A 21,323-nucleotide genomic window follows, 5' to 3' on the forward strand; every position below is an offset into this window, starting at 1 on the left:
GGATGCAGCTTTGATAAACTGTCCTACTGCAACAACAAAGTTTACTTCAGTTTGGCCAGAAATGCAGCCTCACCCTTTTCCACCGCTTTCCAACACAGATGTTTTCAGTTTTAAAGGAGCTGTATTTTAGGTTGACTATCTTTAATGAAATCTGTTATAACACTATTTGCCAAAGTATTTGTTATCTTCAAGCATGCTTGGCTTCTCCATTTTTGCTGTCAAAGAAAGTGATTTGGGTTTTTTCCCTCTAGGTCTAGAAACTTGACCTATGAGAGAAGATTGAAAATACTGGGTTTGTTTAGTCTGGAGAAAAGAAGACTCAGAGGGGACATAACAGTTTTCAAGTACATAAAAGGATGTTATAAGGAGGAAAAATTGTTCTCCTTAACCTCTGAGGATAGGACAAGTAAGCGGCTTTCATTGCAGCAAGGGCAGTTTAGGTTGGACATTAAGAAAAACTCCCTAACTGTAAGGGTGGCTAAGCACTGGAATAAATTGCCTAGGGAGGTTGTGGAATCTCCATCACTGGAGATTTTTAAGAGCAGGTTAGACAAACACCTGTCAGGGATGGTCTAGATCGGGGCAGGCAAACTTTTTGGCCTGAGGGCCTCATCGGGTTTCGGAAATTGCATGGAGAGCCGGTTAGGGGTGGGAGTCGTGCTCCCCCCCCCCCCCCCCCCGGACTCTTGCCCCATTCAAACCCCCTGTTCCCTGCCCTCTGACTGCCCCGCCCCCTATCCACACCCCCGCCCCCTGACCACAACCACCCCGAACTCCTCTGCCCTCTATCCAAACCCCCGCTCCCTTCCCCCTTACCACCCTGCCTGGAGCATCGTTGGCTGGCAGTGCTACAGCCGCACCGCCCCGCTGGAGCCAGCCACGCCATCGCCACCGCATAGCACAGAGCACCGGGTCAGGCCGAGCTCTGCAGCTGCGCTGTCCCAGAAGCTTGCAGCCACGCCGCCCAGAAGATTGCACCGGCGGTGGAGCGAGCTGAGGCTGCAGGGGAGGGGGAACAGCAGGGGAGGAGTCGGGGGCTAGCCTCCCAGGCCAGGAGCTCGGGCCGGGCAGGAAAGTCCTGCGGGCCGGATATGGCCCACGGGCTGTAGTTTGCCCACCTCTGGTCTACATAATATTTAGTCCTGCCATGAGTGCAGGGGACTGGATGACCTCTCAATGTCCCTTCCAGTCCTATGATTCTCCTACTCACATTCTTCTTTCAGCTTTTTAGAGTTTCTCAGATTTGCATATTAATAAATAGTAGTAAAACCTAGCATTTGTACAGCACTTTACATTTTTAAGTCATTGATCAGATATTAATTAATCCTTACAACACTGCTACAAAGTAAGTAAATTAGTAGTATGCCAGTTTTTCCACACGAGGAAACCATTCTTTCTTGGCTATTTTTTAAATGTGCAAAATACAAAGGAATATTTTCTTTACTTTTCAGATCAGCTATTTAGTGAATCCAATGTGATGACATTTCAAAGAGTATTCATTAGCTTGGGTTATAAAAATTGTAAAAGGTTTATTTTATTTGAGTTGATTTTTATGTATTTTCACTTATGCAAAATTCTGTTCACAGTTACATAAGTATAACCCTGATGTCTAAAGAGGAATGTGCCCCTTTATCATTAATATCAATATTGCTGAAAAACAAAAAGCAGACCATCACCAGCCAAAGTAGTATCAATTGTGTCACTCAGAAATTTTCTGAATGTCTTGTGAAAAGGTGATTATTAGGAGAACAAAGGAATATTTCAATGGCAAAATGTAATTTTAAGAACTTTAGAACAGAGCAGATAATTTAGTGGATTCAGATTTAATGTGAGTTTCTTGCTTTTCAGAGGAATAGGTGTAAGAATGACAGACCCAGTTTACCTTAGTCCTTCGTTGGACAATGTGCTGTCCAGTTACTTGTTTTTGCAGGTAAGTGCATTACTAAATAGGGCCGTACAATTTTCAGAAGAATGAATATCCTTCAAGTGGTTCATTAGAACTCTAAAGGGTTTCCATTTTTCAGAGTGCTTCCATAACACCCATTTCAATACTTTCTTCACGGACGTTGGATATAGATAGAATATAGATAATGCCCCCACCTGTGCCTTTCCCACCATAGTGGTCATTCTACATCCTGCAGGCATCATACAGGCAATATTTTCCCAAGCCACCAAGCAGCAAGGAGAAATATATAGACACTCGTCACCAAAGCCAGTAGAGCCATCCAACATCTCCCAGGAACAGACTTTGGAGGAAACAGAGCAGGAATTAGAGCAGGAGGCTTTTCTTGCAACCAAATCATCTTCCTCATCTGACAAGACCATCATGCCTCTGACCCCTAATACCGGAGAAGATTTCAAACAGTTTCAGGAAGTGTTTAAAAGAATAACTGACACGCTTCAAATCTCTCTTAAAGAGGTTACCGAATCTCAGTATAAGCTCATGGACATACTCCACACATTGACCTCTTCCAAGATTGCCTTGCCCATAAACAAGACCGTTATGGAGCCCGCCACAACCATCTGGAAAACCCGGGCCACAATCCCACCTACATGTAACAGGGCGGACAAAAAATATTATGTCCCTTTGAAGGGGCTAGAATTTTTATTTTCCCACCCCCGACCAAATTCTCTTGTGGTGGACACTGTTAATGAAAGAACATAAGAACGGCCATACTGGGTCAGACCAAAGGTCTATCTAGCCCAGTATCCTGTCTTCCGACAGTGGCCAATGCCAGGTGCCCCAGAGGGAATGAACAGAACACATAATCATCAAGTGATCTATTCTCTTGTCGCCCATTCCCAGCTTCTGGCAAACTGAGGCTAGGGATACCATCCCTGCTTATCTTGGCTAATAGCTATTGATGGACCTATTCTCCATGAATTTATCTAGTTCTTTTTTGAACTTTGTTAGAATCTTGGCCTTCACCACATCCTCTGGCAAAGAGTTCCACAGGTTGACAGTGTGTCATGTGGAAAAAATACTTCCTTTTTGTTTGTTTTAAACCTGCTGCCTATTAATTTCATTTGGTGGCCCCTAGCTCTTGTGTTATGAGAAGGAGTAAATAACACTTCCTTATTTACTTTCTCCACATCAGTCATGATTTTATAAACCTCTATCATATACCCCTGTAAGGGGTCGGACTCACCCCTGCAGCGCCTCCTGCTGGTTATCCTGGGAATCAGCTCACTCCAGCCTGGAGCGCCCTCTGTAGGCCAGTGATCCACCTTGTCGTTAGCGCTGGCCCCCGTGTACCTCCCGTGACCCCGGTACTCCTTGCTCTGGGTGCTGCCCCCTGGCAGTACCCACACATGCTGGGTCTCCCCTCCAGAGGAACCCCCACCCACTAACCCCACTTCGCCTCAGTGTAAGGCTACTGCCAGTCATCGTCTAGCCCCACGCCTGGGACAGACTGCAGTATCAGCCTACTCATCACTGGTAAGGAGGGTTTGGACCTGCTGTCTTGGCCCACCTCTGGGCTGCCCTCTGCAACCCCCAGTACCCCTTGGCCCAATGCTAGGCCACAGCCTGGGGCTTTCCAGGTTGGAGCTCCCCAGCTCCTCAGCCTTTCCCCAGCCCTGCTCCACTCAGGTACCCTGTCTCCAGCTCCCGGCAGCCAGACCCTTCTCTCTCTGAGTGCAGAGAGAGACTCCTGAGCTCCTGGCTCCCATCCTCTTTATACAGGCCAGCTGGGTTCTGATTGGGGCATGGCCCAGCTACAGCCACTTCCCCAATTAGCCCAGCTTTTAGAGCTACAGCTTTCAAGCCCTCCCAGGCCACTTTTTAAACCCCTCAGGGCAGGAGCGGGTATCCACCCCGCTACACTCCCCTTAGTCATCTCTTATCCAAGCTGAAAAGTCCCAGTCTTATTAATCTCTCCTCATAAGGCAACATTATTCCAGGTCCACACCTCATCATAAGGAAAAGGCTGGATTTACTTGGCTACAAGGCCTACTCTTCAGCAACATTACTGTTTAGAATTGCCAATTATGAAGCTCTCTTGGCAAAATATGACCATACAACATATTCAAAATTAGCAGACTGTATTGAACTTATACCAGAGGAAAAGAGATAGCAGTTTACATTGCTCTTTTTTGAAGGCCACCTTCTATGTCGAACAGCCCTTCAGGCAACACCGGATTCTGCTAACACTGTGGCGAGGACAATCACAACTGCCATCTGAATGCGCCGGGCCTTCTAGCTGCACCTGTTGAGGTTTCCAAGGGAGGTGCAATCAGCAGCAGATGACCTTCCTTTCGAAGGTCCGAAGCTGTGTGCCAGCAAGATTGACAAGTTTCCTTAAAGGACTTGAGAGTCACTCTTAGATCTCTAGGCATCTATACACCTGCAACAAAATGCAAACAGGGCAAGTATTATACGTCATAACATCTTAGGCTCTGTACACACACAACCAGAAACAATATGATCCTAAAAGATGTAGGCAAAGACCACCCAAACGAAGATCAAATTCTTCACAGCTGTCCACATCACAGCAACCCACCTCCAAACTACAAATTTGAAGATTTGGTTGTGGGATTGACAGACCTCCCCCAACTATTGTTGCTAACTCCACACTCCATCAATCATCTGTTTACAGACCATCTGGTACCATTCTATCCATTCTGGCGTATTTATCACTTCTGACAAATGGGTACTAGAGATCAGCAAAACCAGCTATTCCATCCAGTTCCTTTCCATCCTCCCTCCCCGCCCCTCTTCAGGGGACCCCTCTCACGAGTCACTCTTGAGGCGGGAAATAGAACACCTTCTGCAATTAGGCATGGTAGAACCAGTGCCAGTACAACACAGCGGGAAAGACTTCTATTCCCATTATTTTTTAACACAGAAGAAGTCTGGGGAATGGAGACCCATTCTCGACCTCAGGAAACTAAACAAATTTATCAAAACACAACATTTCAGGATAGTAACTTTAGCAACAGTATTTCCTTCTGTGGAATGAGGGGATTGGTTTGTAGCCCTCGACCTGCAAGATGCATATTTTCACGTCATCATGCACACAACACACAGGCGGTTCCTCCGATTTGTATTGGGACAGGACGACTTCCAATACACGGTACTACCCTTTAGTCTCTCCATGGCCCGTTGAGTGTTTTCCAAAATTCTAGCAGTGGTGGCGGCCCATCTGAGCAAGCAAGAGGTCATGATCTACCCATATTTAGACTATTGTCTAATCAAGGCTCACACTCAAGAAGAAGCCGTCGAAGCCATGCAAAAGACAATGTCACTTTTCATAGATCTCAGTCTACAAATAAACCTTCAAAAGTCAATGCTAACACCAGTTCAACAACTGGACTTTATTGGGGCCCACCTAAACTCTATAGAGGCAAAAGCATCACTGTCACCTCAGAGTTGTTGCCCTGACAAACTTGATCGATACCACGATACACAGTCTACAAGTATCCGCTAGGACCTGCCTTCGTCTACTAGGTCACATGGCGGCGACCACATATGTCATAAGTCAGTGGTTTTCAAACTTTTGTACTGGTGACACCTTTCACACGGCAAGTCTCTAAGTGCGATCCCCCTTGTAAATTAAAAACACTTCTTTTTTTCTTTAACACTATTATAAATGGTGGAGGCGAAGCAGGGTTTCGGGTGGAGGCTGACAGATCGCAACCCCCATGTAATAAGCTTGCGACCCCCAGTTTGAGAACCTCTGTCATAAATCATGCCAGACTACGCATGCGCTGCCTGCAAGCTTGGCTCAGGACAGTATACATCTCACACAAACACAGACTGAACAAACTCCCCTAAGCATGCCAATTAAGGTTAAGGACTCGTTACAGTGATGGACCCACCTGTACAACATGTGCGCAGGTGTCCCCTTTCTACACCTCTGCCCCCCGCCCCGAAATGATCATTACAACTGATGCCTCCCTACTGGGATGGGGTGCCCGTTTAGACAGTCTCACAGCACAGGGCAGGTAGTCTCCTTCGGAATCAACACTCTACATGAACATTCTGGAACTGCAAACAGTTCATAATGCCTGTGTGCACTTCGTGCCTCTAGTTGAAAACAAAGCCATACAGGTCATGACGGACAACATGGGAGGAGCGAGAATGTACTCCCTATGCACAGAGGCCAAAAAGTTGTGGACATTGTGCATCCGACACAACATTAACATATCAGCCACCTACTGGGATCTCAGAACATCACAGCGGACGCTCTAATCTGAAAGTTCACGCATGACCACGAGTGGGAAATAAATACCTCCCTGATCCATAACATATTTCAAAGATGTGGGTTTCCCTATTTGCCAGAAGCTGGAACAGCAAATGTCCAACGTTTTGCTCCAGAGTGGGTCTGGAACCAAAATCCATAGGAGATGCATTTTTCATCCAATGGGACATACCTCTCCTGTACGCCTTCCCTCCCATCCCGCTACTGCCCAGAGTCACACAAGATCAGATCTGATCAAGCCAAAGTCATTCTGATTAGCTCCAGCATCCCCAGGCAAACATGGTATCTATACCTACAGCAGATGTCAGCATGCCCACTATAAGTCCTTCCACTTTTTCCAAATCTCTCCTCTTAGGATGCATACCAAACTCTGCAAACGTGGAGATGGTCCATCCGAGAGTCTGGCTCCTCAGTGGTTCCCAGGTGAGGAGATGATCTGCTCCAAAGAAGTTAAGGACATCTTGCTAAACAGCAGACGGACAATTACACGCTCGACATACCTCCACAAATGAAGAGATTCCGCATGTGGTGCCTAAACAAACAAATGGAAGCCACCAATTCTACCCTGCCCATAGTCTTGGGCTACATACTTTACCTTAGGAAATCAAGTCTCAATGAATTAATTACAAGTACATCTGGCAGCAATTACAACCTTCCACCACAAGGTGGATGACTTTTTGACCTTTGCACACTCAACTACTAAAAGAATCCTGCAGGGCATTTGTAACCTCTACCCAGAACCTAGAGCCCCAACTGCTCCGTGGGACCTCACCTTAGTGCTTTGATCTCTGACGACTACCCCATTCGAACCTCTGGCTACGTGTTCACTACTACATCTTTCCATGAAAGTAGCCTTTCTAGTAGTCATCACATCAGTGAGGCATGTTGGAGAAATAGGGGCCTTAATGGCAGACACACCATATACAATTTTTCTTAAGAATAAGGTCACTCTGAAACCCCACCCTAAATTCTTGCCTGAAGTCTCTTCTTCATTTCACCTCAACCGACCCATCCATCTTCCCACATTCTTCCCTAAACCTCATAAGGATAGGCAAGAGGTGACATTCCACATTCTGGATGTTAGAAGGGCACTAGTCTTTTATCTAGAATGGACCAAGCTGTTCAGAAAAACTTCTAAGCTGTTCCTCTCCACCAGGAACGCTCCAAAGGCAAACCCATTTCTAAGTAGACTTTTCAAATGGATTTCGGACTGCATCCAGCTCTGCTACTGTCAACATGGCTACAGCCCCCTTCACAGGTCAGAACACACTCCACAAGAGCAGTAGCCACATCAGTAGCCTTCTTGAATGACGTGCCTTTTAATGTCATATGCAAAGCAGGTACTTGGGCATCACCCCACACATTCATACAACACTATGCATCTGACACTCGGCTGGGACACACGGTCCTATCGTCCATTCAGATTTAACTCCGATCCCCTCCTTCCACCTGAGGTGCACTGCTCTACAGTCACCTAAAGTAGAGCACCCACAGGGACATCACTCGAAGAAGAGAGGGTTGCTCACCTTGTGCAGTAACTGAGGTTCTTCAAGATGTGTGTCCCAGTGGGTGCTCCTCTACCCTTCCCCCCCTCCCCTCTACTTTTGGAGTTCTAATTAGTCCTCTGCCATAGAGAGGGAACTGAGCAGGTGCTGCTCAGCGCTAATCAACTGCCACAACAGGCGCAAGCCGGGGAGAGCACATTCTCTGACTGGAGGTGCAGAGTGCTCAATCACCTAAAGTGGAGCACCACGGGACACACATCTCGAAGAACCTCAGTTACTGCACAAGGTGAGTAACCCTCTCTTCTCCCCAGTACATGTGCTCTGTTAATACAGTGCAAAGCTTGCTTGCAAGTGCCTTAAATCATGTGTTTGAGATCTAATATGTTAGCATTGGAGCTCTAGCTTTGGAGCTGCAGTTTACATTTGTAAAAAATTAAATTTCCGTTAGTATTCAGATTAAGGAATGTGATTAGCTAATCTACAAACACCTTGACTCTACCAAAACAATCTGCATCTCTGTCGCCTTCCTGGTCTCTCTCAGCATGCCCCCTCATGTCAGGCTTCTTGCCTTTCCCTGTCTTCAGGTGGAATTCCACAGTTCTCCCACTCCATACCAGGCCCTGGGCTACCATACCTTGTGTATCAACTGTGCTTGTTCAGAAGCTCTGACTCTGGTTCTTCCCTTGTGATCAGTGGTATATATAGTGACCAGAGAGCCACCTTAAACCCAAAGGATTGTTTATTTTACCAGTCGGAACAAAGCTTTTAGAGAAAAGGGATTTTAAAACAAACAGTATACACACAAATCTATCTTGTCCATAGGCTTGCCATTCCTGAGGGTGGCCTAGGCAGATCTAACTTCTTCAGGCACTCCAGTGGGTGCTGGGTGTCAGCTGGGTGGCTGAACAGCTCCTCAATTAGCCTCCCCACTAGAGAGAGGGAGTTTTCTACACATGCAGCGCTGCAGCTGCACTGATGCAACTGTGCGACTACAGCACTTCTGGTGAAGACGCTCTATGCTGATGGGAGAGAGCTCTCCTGTCGGCGTAATAAAACCACCTCTGCGTTCCACGGTTTACTCCGGCGCTTATGTCAGTGTAACTTATGTTGTTCAGGGGGGTGGTTTATTTACACCCCTTGAGCAACATAAATTATGCTCACATAAGCTGTAGTGTAGACATAGTCCATGACACTTTTTATCCAGTCAGAGTTCCTTTGTTTCTGTCAGATCCTGGGCTTCAGCCCTGCTTCTCAAATCAGATCAGTAGGCTGTACAGGAGATTGAGGCAGACTCCAGAGCTAAGGACTCTGCCATTGTCCCATACCAACCCTCAAATGTTTGCTGAGGGATGGTTTATTTGAGCCATTATTCTGCTTCCTAGTTGCTTTCTTTACAGCCCTTCATTAAACTAAACAAACAAATTCATACAGTAAATCTCCTAATGACCAGGTCAACATGGTATTACAGGGCAGCTCCACGTCAGTCACAGTATCATCCTGTTTTATTTAGCTTTATAGTTGCCTTAGTCAGTCATGAATCCCCAGGAAATGCCCAGCGTCTCAATTGTTAATGTTTAAGTTTAGGAGAAAAGCAACCAGAGATGTAAAGTGAAAGTGAAAGATATACACTTAATATGAAGTATTTAAATTGAAATTATTTAAGCTCTGTAATGGAGAGAGCAACAAAAATATAAGTGCCTTCATTGCTTGATGAGATGGTTTTCAGTATATATTCCCTACATTTGTCATCCCTGAAACAAGACTGTTTTAAAGCACTATTTCAACCTTTTTGTTTTAATGATAGAACTTGCCCTCTGCAGTTGTAAGCCATGTTTTAAACCCTCAGCCAGGAGAGAGAATTCTGGACATGTGTGCTGCACCTGGGGGAAAAACAACCCATCTTGCAACATTAATGCATGACCAGGTAAGAAAAGTCATTGAGCATTTTTTATCTCAGTAAGGAAGGTTTGACCTGCATTTCATTAGCATGGCTCACTTCGCTTATCTATTGATATCCAACGATAACACAAAATAGAAAACCATTAATATTTGAATATGCTGCTTACTTTGCAGCATGTCAGAATTATTGAAATAAATACAGGTCTGTCTTTTCACATAGTCACTTATTACAAATAGAACCTTATTTGCCTCAAACTAACTGATCTGGTTTTAGTGGACATTTGTGACCAAAGTTCTTTTAAAAAGTGTTCACATCTTTGTTTAGCAGAAGCATTAATAATGTGTAGGGCAGTGTTGAGAAATGTACAAGAGGAGGATGTATGGGAAGCATAATGAGTTATTTCTAAAGTGCCATAAGACTCCACAACTTTTTACAAAACACAGAAAGACAAAGTCCTTGCCCTAAGGAGTTTTTCAGTCTAGGAGACAAGTAAAATACAATATAAATAGGGCTTCTGATTTTAACAGATTAATACTGTTAAAACATCCCAATGCAAATAAATAAATCAATAAATCACTGTTTATCCAATAGACACTGGAAATGGCTACTTGTATCTAATGGCTCGTCTACACAGATCAGTAATGCTGAGTAGAGGGGTGTGATTTCTAAAGCGTACTAATGTGTTGTGCATTAATTGGTCTATGTAAACCCTGCTGGCATGCACTAAAGATTCCCTGGTGAGCTTTAATGTAACGATACTGTATTAAAGCACACTGATTGTTCTTTGAGTGATCGCACATGTGCATTCCCCCTTTGGTATGTGTGCCTCCCGTGCACAGTCATTGAAAATTTTTCCTTTTGGGCGACTTGAGCACCCTCTGCTGCTGCGCACCACTGTGCACTGGTATAAAAGGCCCAACTGCCCGATAGTTCCCTCAGTTCCTTCTTCCTCTTGTGAAGGTCGTTGGAATCACTTGGTTTGCCTTAGCAAGTGCTCTTAATATTTGTGTTCATTGTAAATTAATCGTAGATAGTTTTCTAGATAAGTGGTTTGCAATCTTTTCTCTGCTGTGGCACACCTTTAATTATTTTGAGGCACACCACCATATTGTCTCCAAATGAACTCTGCCTCTTATTGTCTCAGTTTAAGCTGTTTACCACCCTTGGCATTCACAGTTTGTACAATACTGTTAATTATGTTACAGTTTAACATCAATAACTATCTTGTACAGACTGTGACAAGTATTTTCAGTTGACTCACACATTCACACCAACAAGATGCCAAATAAAAAAATTGCTTTATTATATGATGAACAACAAATAATACAAAAGTTGTACCATTCAAAAAACCTCAACTAACAATATTATATATCAAGATTTATGGTATTACCTTTTCATCTTTGAGGCACTTCTTTTTTTGTATGGCTTTGGAAGTGAGCATCATCAAATGCCTAACTCCAGGTCAGAGATCCAAGCCTAGCACTACCTGATGTGGAATGGAACTCCAAAATGCTGCCCTGAATTCAATGAATAGAGCAGTGATGCATGCGAAGATTCACAGTCTGTGATGAGTGACTACAAATTATATAAAAGAATAAAAATAACAAAAAAAACTTTTAATGAGACAGCTGAGCTTGTCTTGGTGCACAGACTCATTTAATCCTGGGAGCAAATGTTGACAGTGCCATCCTGAACTCTTGAGATTACAGGATATTTGCCTCCCACTTCAACCAGAAGGAGTCCAATAGCGTGTCATCAACCTTTATTTTCAAAGTGTGAACCATTTTAATTTGGCAAGCTGACCTTGAGCCATTATTGCCACATTCTTAGTGCTTTGCATTGCAGAGGAACTTCAAGGATCTTCGACCCAGTCGAAATCTTCTATATTAATTGAAGGAAAATATTAAATAACATTTTCTTCCAGACTTTCCAAATGCTCACAAACAATGTTGACCAAAATACTGCCAGCAGGATCTGCTGCATTTGCCAAAGGGAACATTTCTATTGTTCCTTTTGCTACTTTTTCACACCAGAGGGATAACTTAGACCAGGGGTGGGCAAACTTTTTGGCCCGAGGGCCACATCTGGGTATGAAAATTGTATGGCGGGCTATGAATGCTCACGAAATTGGGGTTGGAGTGCAGGAGGGGGTGAGGGCTCTGACTGGGGGTGTGGGCTCCAGGATGGGGCCAGAAATGAGGAGTTCTCAGTATGGGAGGAAGCTCCGGGCTGGGGCAGGGAGGGAGGAGTGCAGGGGGGAGGGAGGGCTCTGGCTGGGGGTGCGGGCTCTGCGGTGGGGCTGAGGATGAGGGGTTTGGGGTGTAGAAGGATGCTCGGGGCTGGGACTGAGGGGTTTGGAGGGTGGGAGGGGGATCAGGACAGGGGGGTGGCTCAGAAATGCAGGCTCCTGGAAGCATCGGCATGTCCCCCCTCTGGTTCCTACGCAGAGGTGCAGCCAATGGGAGCTGCGGGCGTGGCACTTGGGTTGTGGGCAGCATGTGGAACACAGCCCCCTAGCTGCCCCTACGCGTAGGAGCCGGAGAGGGGAGATGCCGTTGCTTCCGGGAACTGTGCAGAGTGGCCCCCGACCCTGCTTCCCGGCTGGAGCGCCAGAGTGGGGCAAGCCCCAAGCCCTGCTTCCCAGCAGGAGCTCGAGGGCCTAGTCATCTGCTTGGAAGATATGTCTGCATCTCCAAGGAGAAGATGGAGAAGAAGGAGGAGGAGGAGAAAAGTTACTTCAAGAAATCGCTAACCCCTGCTGTTTTAGGTGCAATAGATAGTACAGGACATGCTGGATAGAGGACTGCTTTGACAAGACCCCAGATTGACAAGACCAAATAGAAAAATACCTCCATTATGAACGTAAGCAGCTTTGGTAGCTCAGAGCTCTATCAGCTGGCAACAATATGAGCTTTCCATCTCCATGTGGATAACCATTCTGTATTTTTTGGCGATATGACATTCAGATTTGTGAAGAGCCAGAAAAAGTTGTACCCTCATATAAGAGAACCTGTCCCTCCTAGGACTTGAACCTAGTTTTGTGAAAGCTCATAGGGCCACTGTTTGACCCTTCAGCAATGTGCTTCTTACTATACCTGTCTCTAAAAGTGGCTTTCCTGATAGCGATAGCGATAGCTTCAGCCAGGAGCGTGGTCGAAATGCATGCTCTGACATCTGAATCACCTTATACAAGCTTTTTTAAGGATAAAGGTGTACGTGTGCTGTTATCTGAGATTTCTCTCTAAAGTGGTATTTAATTTTCGTATTACCCAGTCAACTAACTTACCCCTCTGCATTGGAGTTGTCTGGCAAGAAGGAACTGAGGGCATTCGGGGGTAGTTGGGCCCTTTACCGGCACGCAGGGGCACACAGCAGCAGAGGGTGCTCAAGCTGCCCGAACAGGTACCACTAAGGGAAAAATTTCCAGTGACTGTGCACAGGGTGCATGCACGCCAAAAGTGGAATGGACATGTGCAACACATCTTAAAGAACAGCAATTACAAAAGGTTAGTAATTGATGTGGGAAAATGGATCAGCTGCAGCAGGCCGTGGAGGCATTGTGAGTGCTTAATATTGGAAGGCTTAGTGAAAGTTGTATGTTTGACAAAAGGAGAAAGTCTATTACATGTGAAAGGGATGCATGAAATTTAACAGTTGGAGGAAGACAAAGGAGAAAACACACACAAGCACTATGTCCTTCCAAAAAAAGTATAGGGAGAGAGGTGTAAGGACTTGTCCATATCAAGGCATGTTCAGTCTGAAGGAAAGGGCTATGAGGTTGTTCTTTTACATGGGGGGGTGGGTGTCTATTTTAGTCATTTCAAGAAAATGTAACATTTATTAGCTGAATTGTCATTTTTGACTGGAATGTATACAATGTGAGGTGAGTTAGAGAGATCTTACAGTTTGCAACAGAATGCACTTCAGTAGTTATCCGTGCATTCACAGTAGGACTTTGCAATGGTTAGTTGTGTGTACTTTAAAAAGCCATACAATTTGCTGTATGTGACAGTCTGCTTGAAATAATCATTGTGGTGCTTAGGGAAGTGGCCAGCCCTTCAATATAGGAAAATTGCAAACATGCATAGGCATTCAGTAGGTAGAGCCATGAAATTTACAAATGAAGAGCTTCAGTGTGGTGATGAAGAGCTTCTATATAGCAATGTGCCTTTGCCATTGATTTACTTCCATCTATAGTTTTTGCATGAGACACGTTTTTCATAGTTTGGTGCTGCATCTGCAACTTTTAGACATTAAATATTTTTGATTTATAAGGAAAAAAGTGTTCCTCTTATTATGTGTAACTGTAATTCCATCCAGAGACTCTACCAACCTCAGACCACAGGAGTAAAGCTTCAGGAGAATGCAGTTGTTGAATTGGAATTATATAAATTAATGTACTTCCTGAACATGTATAAAATAAGGCTCCTCTAATTTGTCTGCTTTGCTTTGCTTTTCTGCTTGTAAAGTCCATTTCCCCCCTACATTTATCACTTTCCATGTTGCATTTAATAAATAATATTTCTAAAATGTTTGTGTGAAATCTTGTGATGTACTTTTGAGACATTACTCTAATATTATAACATCAGTATATTACATTAGTACATCAGATAATGTAGACACTTTGGGGGAGGGAGTCCATTAAAATATTAATTAAAGCTGGTTGATAAATATGAAAACATTACTGATTTCCTTCTGCCCCATTTTTAGTCAAATATTCAATGAACATTTTCTGACCAGTTGTAGAGATGATCAGAAAAAAGGAAAAAAAAAATATGAATGTATTAATTACATTTTTTCTTCCAATTTAAATAACCCCACAAAATTTAGATTAACATTTTCTTATCAGAATTTATTTTTAAAGTAGAGAAAAATGTGTGATATGAATTGGAGCTTAAATGAAAGGTAACAGGTATTGCTGCAGCTACTCATCATTTTAACCACTACCTTGGTGCACACTTCACTTTTTCAGGGTGAAGTGATAGCCATGGACAAGATAGCTAACAAAGTCAAAAAAATCAAGCAGAATGCAGCATTGTTGCAGCTGAATTGTATTAAAGCATTTTGCTGTGATGGAACTAAGGCACTTGCCATTGGGAAGAAAGAAGATGGACAAGGTAAAGTAAATGATTTTAAGAATTTTGATACTGTCTTTTAGAAAAAAATGATAATCATATTTTTGCTAGTGCTGTTAAACCTGCCACAATATTCAAAGTCCTTGAAACTTTGGCATATACCCAGGGTGCTTCAACACTGTGGATATTTTACTTTCTACTTTTCTGCAATTATCAGTTTCTCAGCACCGCACATGCAAAATTCTTAAGTGTCTGTCCTTATTGCAGCCTAATGTGCTTAAGGAGGCATTCATTCCTTCTCCAGATAATATCAGAGAGACTGCCTGTTAAGCCTTTCTTCATGATAGTGTTTAAGCTCACACTCTGAATTTTTGGGGTTTTGTTAGTTCTGTCACATAAGTGACTTTGGCAGATCTCTTAGCTTCTGTGTGTCTCTGAATTCCCATCTCTAGAATGGGGATATTAATATTTAACTCCCAAGAGTACTGTGAAGCTTAGTTTGTTAATGTTTGTATAGCTATTTAACAGAGACAGATGGGAGTTGCTATAGAAGCATAGAGCATTACTTTTATTTTAGGTTAATTTCATTTGCTTTTCTAAGGTGCTGTATTGATGACTCTGGTTATGTTCCCAGGATGGAAATTTTTAAACGGTATATTTTGTCTTTGATTCTTTTTCATTTGCCATGCAAACTAAACTGTATCTTTTCCAAAAGGAACTGTTAATGGCCTTTCCCTGCTAGTTCAGCAAGGTCAGTAGCTAGCAAAACTAAGGGTTTGGTTGCATAATTCATGCACTTTCCACATGTGGGAAATGCCCCATAGCTTACAGTCAGATTGATTTCCAAGGTCAAATGTATCGTTTTCATAATTTTTTTCAACAAATATATATGTATTTTATAATAGGTGGTATTTAGTGCTTATGCAGGTGAGGAAGCAGCAGCAGTGGAAAGAGCCAGGCATAGTACAGGTAAAATCTATTCAGGCTTTACTATACATCTCTGCACTTAAGTCTCGCAAAATGCTCTGTATTCTAGTCCACAGTCTCTCTTGGGCAACAGCTGCTAGTCATGCCAGATAGTTGCAAAATATAGTTGTTTGGGGAGTGCTGGCATATTGCTGGGTAGCTGTAGGATGAAGCCACCAACTCATTTTCACTTGTGATCTAAATTGAATTTTTGGTAGGCATGAGTAGATACAACTTTCTCCCTCGCTGTCTACTTCCAGATGTATGTGGGGAACCAGTTTCTCTTGCCTCTGAGATCCTGAACTGAGGAGTCACCCTATTCTTGGTATTGTAAGAACTTCTGGGTTGTACAGCCCAGCAGGATTCAGGAGAAGGGACAGATTCAGGATAACTACAAATTCCCTTCCTCCACACAAGCAATTCTGATTAGTTCTTACTGTAATTTTTGGAGCCACCTTATGTCACATTCCAGAACTTACCACCCAAGTTCTGTTTTCATTGGCACTTTTTTTTAATATTGTACTTTCAGTACATTAAAAATTAGGGTTGCGAAATGCTAAGCCTAAATTGATCTCAAGTTGTTTAAGTTCACAGTGTTGTAAAGATAGTCATAAAAAATGCTTTCTTCTCAGAAATGAAATCTACACAGTCATTACTAGCTGTGCTGCTCCTTACCTGTAGATTAGGTCACTTTTGCAGACACAGTATATAGAGCACAAACCCTCAAACACTTCATGTCAGACATTCAGTGACAGCTTGTCATTACAGATGCCCCCCGACTTATGCAATCGTTCCATTCCGGAAAGCCTGTGTAACTCGAATTTTGTGTAAGTCAGAAACGTATATCCGTATGTTACGCAAAAATTTCCGCAACTCAAAAATCCTATTTCTGGCTTATGGAACTTTTTCCATAAGTGCGAATTTGCTTAAGTCTGGTCTTTTGTAACTTGGGGAGCATCTGTATCTACAGATGAAGGCTCAAGAAGAGAAACGAAGGCTGTGTGTAATGTATAACTAACTGGTTGTGCTGCAGTTTTTAAAAATGTCAATTGCCTTTTGCAGAAGGCCCTCCATTCTCAGCAGAGTCATTTGATCGAATTCTTCTTGATGTTCCTTGTAGTGGGATGGGACAGAGACCAAATATGGCCTATTTCTGGACTCTAAAAGAAGTGACGTCTTATCAGCCATTGCAACGTAAGCTTTTCAGCATGGTATGTATGACTCATTAAGCAGCTAAAGAAAACTGCACATAAATAGTTTTACAGTTAAGGATTACATGGGTGCAGCTTACCTCATCTGAACGCAGTCGGCCCTCAGTTTCTCCTGGCTCTCTGGTACTTGGATGGTATGGTGTATTGTCCAGAGGAACAAAAGTCTTCCATCCAGAGCAAATAAAAGCCTGAAATGAAGGGCTTCTATAAAATAATGCTTCCCTGTTCCTGGGCTGACTCCTTCCCTTTGATTGTAGGGTCTACACCAGTTCTTGCTGCTCCCTGGGTCACAGGCTTTGAGTCCTGGTCACTGGCACTGCTGATGGACCTTTGCCTTCCCCCAGCTCTTAGTGCAGGACTCAGCCTGAGCTAGACATTGCTTTTCTCCAGGGTCTTCCCTGGTCATTCTTCTTGATCAGAGAATGAAAGTGCAGAGGCTTTCCTCTCATCTTCTGTGTAAGCCAAGCCTAGGCCTCTAAATAACTAGGTCTCAAGACTATGCTGCTGCTTTGTTGCCCCAGGACTTGTCTTACACCTTCTTTCACCTCTCCCCAGGAGTCTTCTGCATAGTCTGTAAGACTCCTTTCAGGTCCTGTCACAGGCTTCTTGACTCACATTGCTCCGTTTGGGATCATTTGCTAGCTCCCTCTCAGCAGGGAATCATCACCAAGCTTGGTACAGGCCCTGGAGAACCCTCCTTGACAAGCTTCTGTTCCTTCTAGCTCCTCCCCACCAGAGAGAGACCCACACCAGGCCTTCCCTCATCCTGGGTGAGCCCCATCAGTAAGCTGGTGCACTTCTCCAGCTCCCTCCTTATCATAGAGAGACCTATAGTGGGTCTTGCATTTCCCAAATGAGAGAGAGAGAGACCAGGAATAATCTTTCTGCCTATATATCCTACCCTGTTTTCCAGCAGGCTTTGCTTCTAGCCATCGTTCCCAGAATACCTGACCTAAAAGGGGTGGGATTGGAGTAGGAATGTGTTTGTCCCAGACTTGCCCCTAAAAGGCCAGCTCACCCTCTGGTAGACAAGTACACCTCACTGATAAAAATTTCAAGCTCCAGTTGATATTCCCCCTACTGCAATGAATTTACCCACCCATCTCTTCTTAAGTTGAAGAGAACTGTACTATTTCCTGTATCATCAAATTGGTTTGGGGATTTCCCATTTTTGTATCCTTATCTTACACTAGTCTACACATGAGGGATGTTCATCTCTTGGATAGATCATCAGCAGAACCAACTGAATACTAAGAAGTCTTGGTGCTCTGGTTCCTACTTCCAAGACACCTCTTCTTTTAGATCTCTCCATTGCATATTGTCTTGCTCAGAACAAGATGGCAAAAGAAAAGAAGTTGTGTTCAGCTCAGTTTTTCCATATTCATAGGTGACTGAGTCAAAGAGAGGAAGGAAAATTTAAATCCTTGCCTAGAACTCTTCAGATATTTATAAAACAAGATCAGTTGTTTTCCTCTCTTTCAAATGACTTCTGCTTTTCCTAAGGAGATGGTATCAGGTACTATTAATCTTTCAGCCTTAAAACATATGTAGATATGTAAAGATTCTTCAGTGTGTCTTTGAACTTGTGTAATTAAAATAAAGTAATAGGACTCTATGTCCACATTTGGCTTCAGCTGATGAAAACAAATCTAACCTACATCTGGATGAGTTACACAGAGCTTTCTAGACAGCTGTTTTATAGATCTTGAGGGGAGAGGTCACTTCCCTCAGCCCAGGAAGATGTGCAAGCTCTAATGCTAATAGGGCAGGAAAAGCTTTCTAATTGGTAGGCTTCTGTAATACAAACTCTGATCCTTCTTCCAGAAGTGAACTTGGAAATGTTAGAACTTATATGTAAAAAGCAACAGAGGGTCCTGTGGCACCTTTGAGACTAACAGAAGTATTGGGAGCATAAGCTTTCGTGGGTAAGAACCTCATTTCTTCAGATGCCCACGAAAGCTTATGCTCCCAATACTTCTGTTAGTCTCAAAGGTGGCACAGGACCCTCTGTTGCTTTTTACAGATTCAGACTAACACGGCTACCCCTCTGATACAGAACTTATATGGCATCTCTTGAAAGGGACAAAATGTCTATACAATTAGCAGTATGCCTGAGTCTTAGACAGAAAGATTCTGGCCTAAATATGTGTTACATTTACCTACTGTACCATAATGGTTTCAGATACATATGCAAATCATAATTAACCCTTAAGAAAACTTAATATACTACTATAGTGTTCAAAATAATTCTGCATTTAAGATGTTTATACCATACAAGCTGAACCACTATCTCTTTTTAGGCAGTGAAATTGCTGAAGCCAGGGGGCACTTTGGTGTATAGTACATGTACAATTACACTGTCTGAAAATGAGGAGCAGGTCGCCTGGGCCCTGGAAACTTTTCCCTGCCTCCAGCTTCAGTCACAGGTAGGAATAGTTTCAATTTACTACATGCAACTCAGTATGCAAGTATCAGCACTGGAATTTTAAACCATATGGTGAAGAATTCTGCTGTAGGATGCTACTCTGGAAACAGTGAAGAAATGGTGTATGTGATTTCATAAAACACATTTTGCTCATTGCAGGCACTTTTAGTTGCTGCAGATCTGAATGGCACGTGGATTTTTTATTTTTTTTTTACATCTGTTTGATCTGTGTCATTACAATAATGGCTGTGCCATGACACTTAAAGTACTCCTGTCTGTTGTGTGGTAAGATATTTCTCAGAAGAATACAATAAAATAAATGTAAATTCACTAAGTAGCAAATACTGAAACTCCTGGTATGTAACATCCATAGATAGAAATGGACTTGCAAGTAAAAGTATTTGAGGAACAGGAAAGTCTTGTCACCAGTAAGCGACAACACAGTGTTGACCAAGGAAAATGGTCTTTCATGAGGTCTTCTGTCAGCATTCTAGATGCTGTATGCTGCTGCAGCAATGTGCTATGTAACAACTAGCCCATTTCACCTTAGGTAACATGAGAGGTTGAGGGCTATAGGACACATGGTGATTTTCATAGTGAATCAGCACATATCTAATTGCAATTCACTGAAGGGAGATTAAATGGCTTTACATTCATACCCCGACCAGTGTATTGCAGTGGTTTCATGTATCTGTACACCAGTCAGTCATTAAAACAGAGTGGGATCATAGATAGTTCAAGACAGGCTAGCATTTTCCTTGTAGCTCTTGTTCTTAATGCATATTTATACTTGTTGTTCTTTTATTTCAGTACCTCACAGGAAGGGCAAAATAAATTCAATGAATGCTATTGAAATAGCTATAAGAATCATGTTAAGGATGGAAGAAAACGTAAAAAACTGCTGGTGGGGTGGGGTGGGGTAGGAGGGAAGAATTCAAAGATGGTTGTTAATACTGTGTATGCAAGTCACCCTTCCACAGCAGTGGTTTTCAACCTAATTACCGTTGTGGGCCGCATATATGGCCCACAATGTGTTATGTGGGCTTCATCCAATACTACCTGTATGGCCCTGAGGATGTCACAGGGGCCGCAGGTGAAAACCACGATTAGTCAAAGGCATTGTCATTTTGCCAGAGGTGTATGACATCTATCCACAGAATCATAGACATGTCAGCTGAAATAGTTCTGTTACAATATCTAGTTCATTTCAGAGCCAATATCTGCAGATAGTAGGGGTATGAAAATACGTGTGATCTTTGAATGCAGCTATTCTAAGATCCCTCTCTCGCTGTTTATACTAGTACTTTGAGAGATTTGATCATCAGGCCAGCTATAGTTCTGTTCTCCTAGGCTTCCACTTAGGCAGGATGTTAAGGGGATTAATTGTTAATTTTACTGTATTATATGGTTGAGGAAAAGTCAATTTGACTTTTGGTTTAGCATGTAAATATTGTAATTGTGCACTTAGTTAATGTGCCTAGATCGAGTAATTGGTGCATCTTTTAATTGAAATTTTTTAAAAAAGCGAGTTTGGGATAGGGGTATGACAAGAAGAGTGGCTGCTTGTGTTTAGCAGTAGAAGAAAATAAAAGATGTACTATCCAACATTTAACAGTGCTGGGGCTTGTGCTGAAGATTATCATATGCCCATATTTCCTCTATTGCCTGTTGATATGAATACAGTCATCTTTGCCATCCACTTCCTGGGAAAAAAAAATCCTGATAAATTATAAAGCAAAATTCTCATTGAAGTAAATGGCACATTTCCATTGACTTCAGTATTGTTGGGATTTCATTCATGAAGCTGAACAACTTTGACTCACTATCGTTTCCCATGGAGCTATATATGTAGCAGGCACATACTGAGTGTAAATACTTGATATTTCAGCTGAATGACAAACGTTTTTATCTAATTCTGCTACCAACTGATCTAGAGTTGGGATTACATTTCTGCCACTTTAAAACTAAATGTGCTACCTTCTTGTACCTGTTGTATAGTGTATAGATTTTTTTGGTCACCACCTGTATTATGTGTATG

General features: G+C 43.0%; 1 protein-coding gene across 4 annotated transcripts in view; it reads left to right on the top strand.

Moving 5' to 3' along the window:
• The window catches only part of NSUN6 (NOP2/Sun RNA methyltransferase 6), a 37,755-nt gene that overhangs the window by 15,192 nt on the left and 1,240 nt on the right, over positions 1-21,323 (top strand). For 3 of the 4 annotated variants that reach the window (XM_034760319.1, XM_034760320.1, XM_034760322.1), the window contains 6 exons: positions 1,587-1,733; positions 1,849-1,930; positions 9,513-9,632; positions 14,581-14,725; positions 16,712-16,860; positions 19,161-19,286. In XM_034760319.1, the coding sequence (XP_034616210.1) occupies positions 1,587-1,733; positions 1,849-1,930; positions 9,513-9,632; positions 14,581-14,725; positions 16,712-16,860; positions 19,161-19,286 (769 nt within the window). The remainder of the gene's footprint in view (positions 1-1,586; positions 1,734-1,848; positions 1,931-9,512; positions 9,633-14,580; positions 14,726-16,711; positions 16,861-19,160; positions 19,287-21,323) is intronic. The other variant, XM_034760321.1, reaches the window with a different exon arrangement.

The sequence above is a fragment of the Trachemys scripta genome, chromosome 2 (assembly GCF_013100865.1).
Source record: "Trachemys scripta elegans isolate TJP31775 chromosome 2, CAS_Tse_1.0, whole genome shotgun sequence".
NCBI classification, from domain to species: domain Eukaryota; kingdom Metazoa; phylum Chordata; order Testudines; family Emydidae; genus Trachemys; species Trachemys scripta.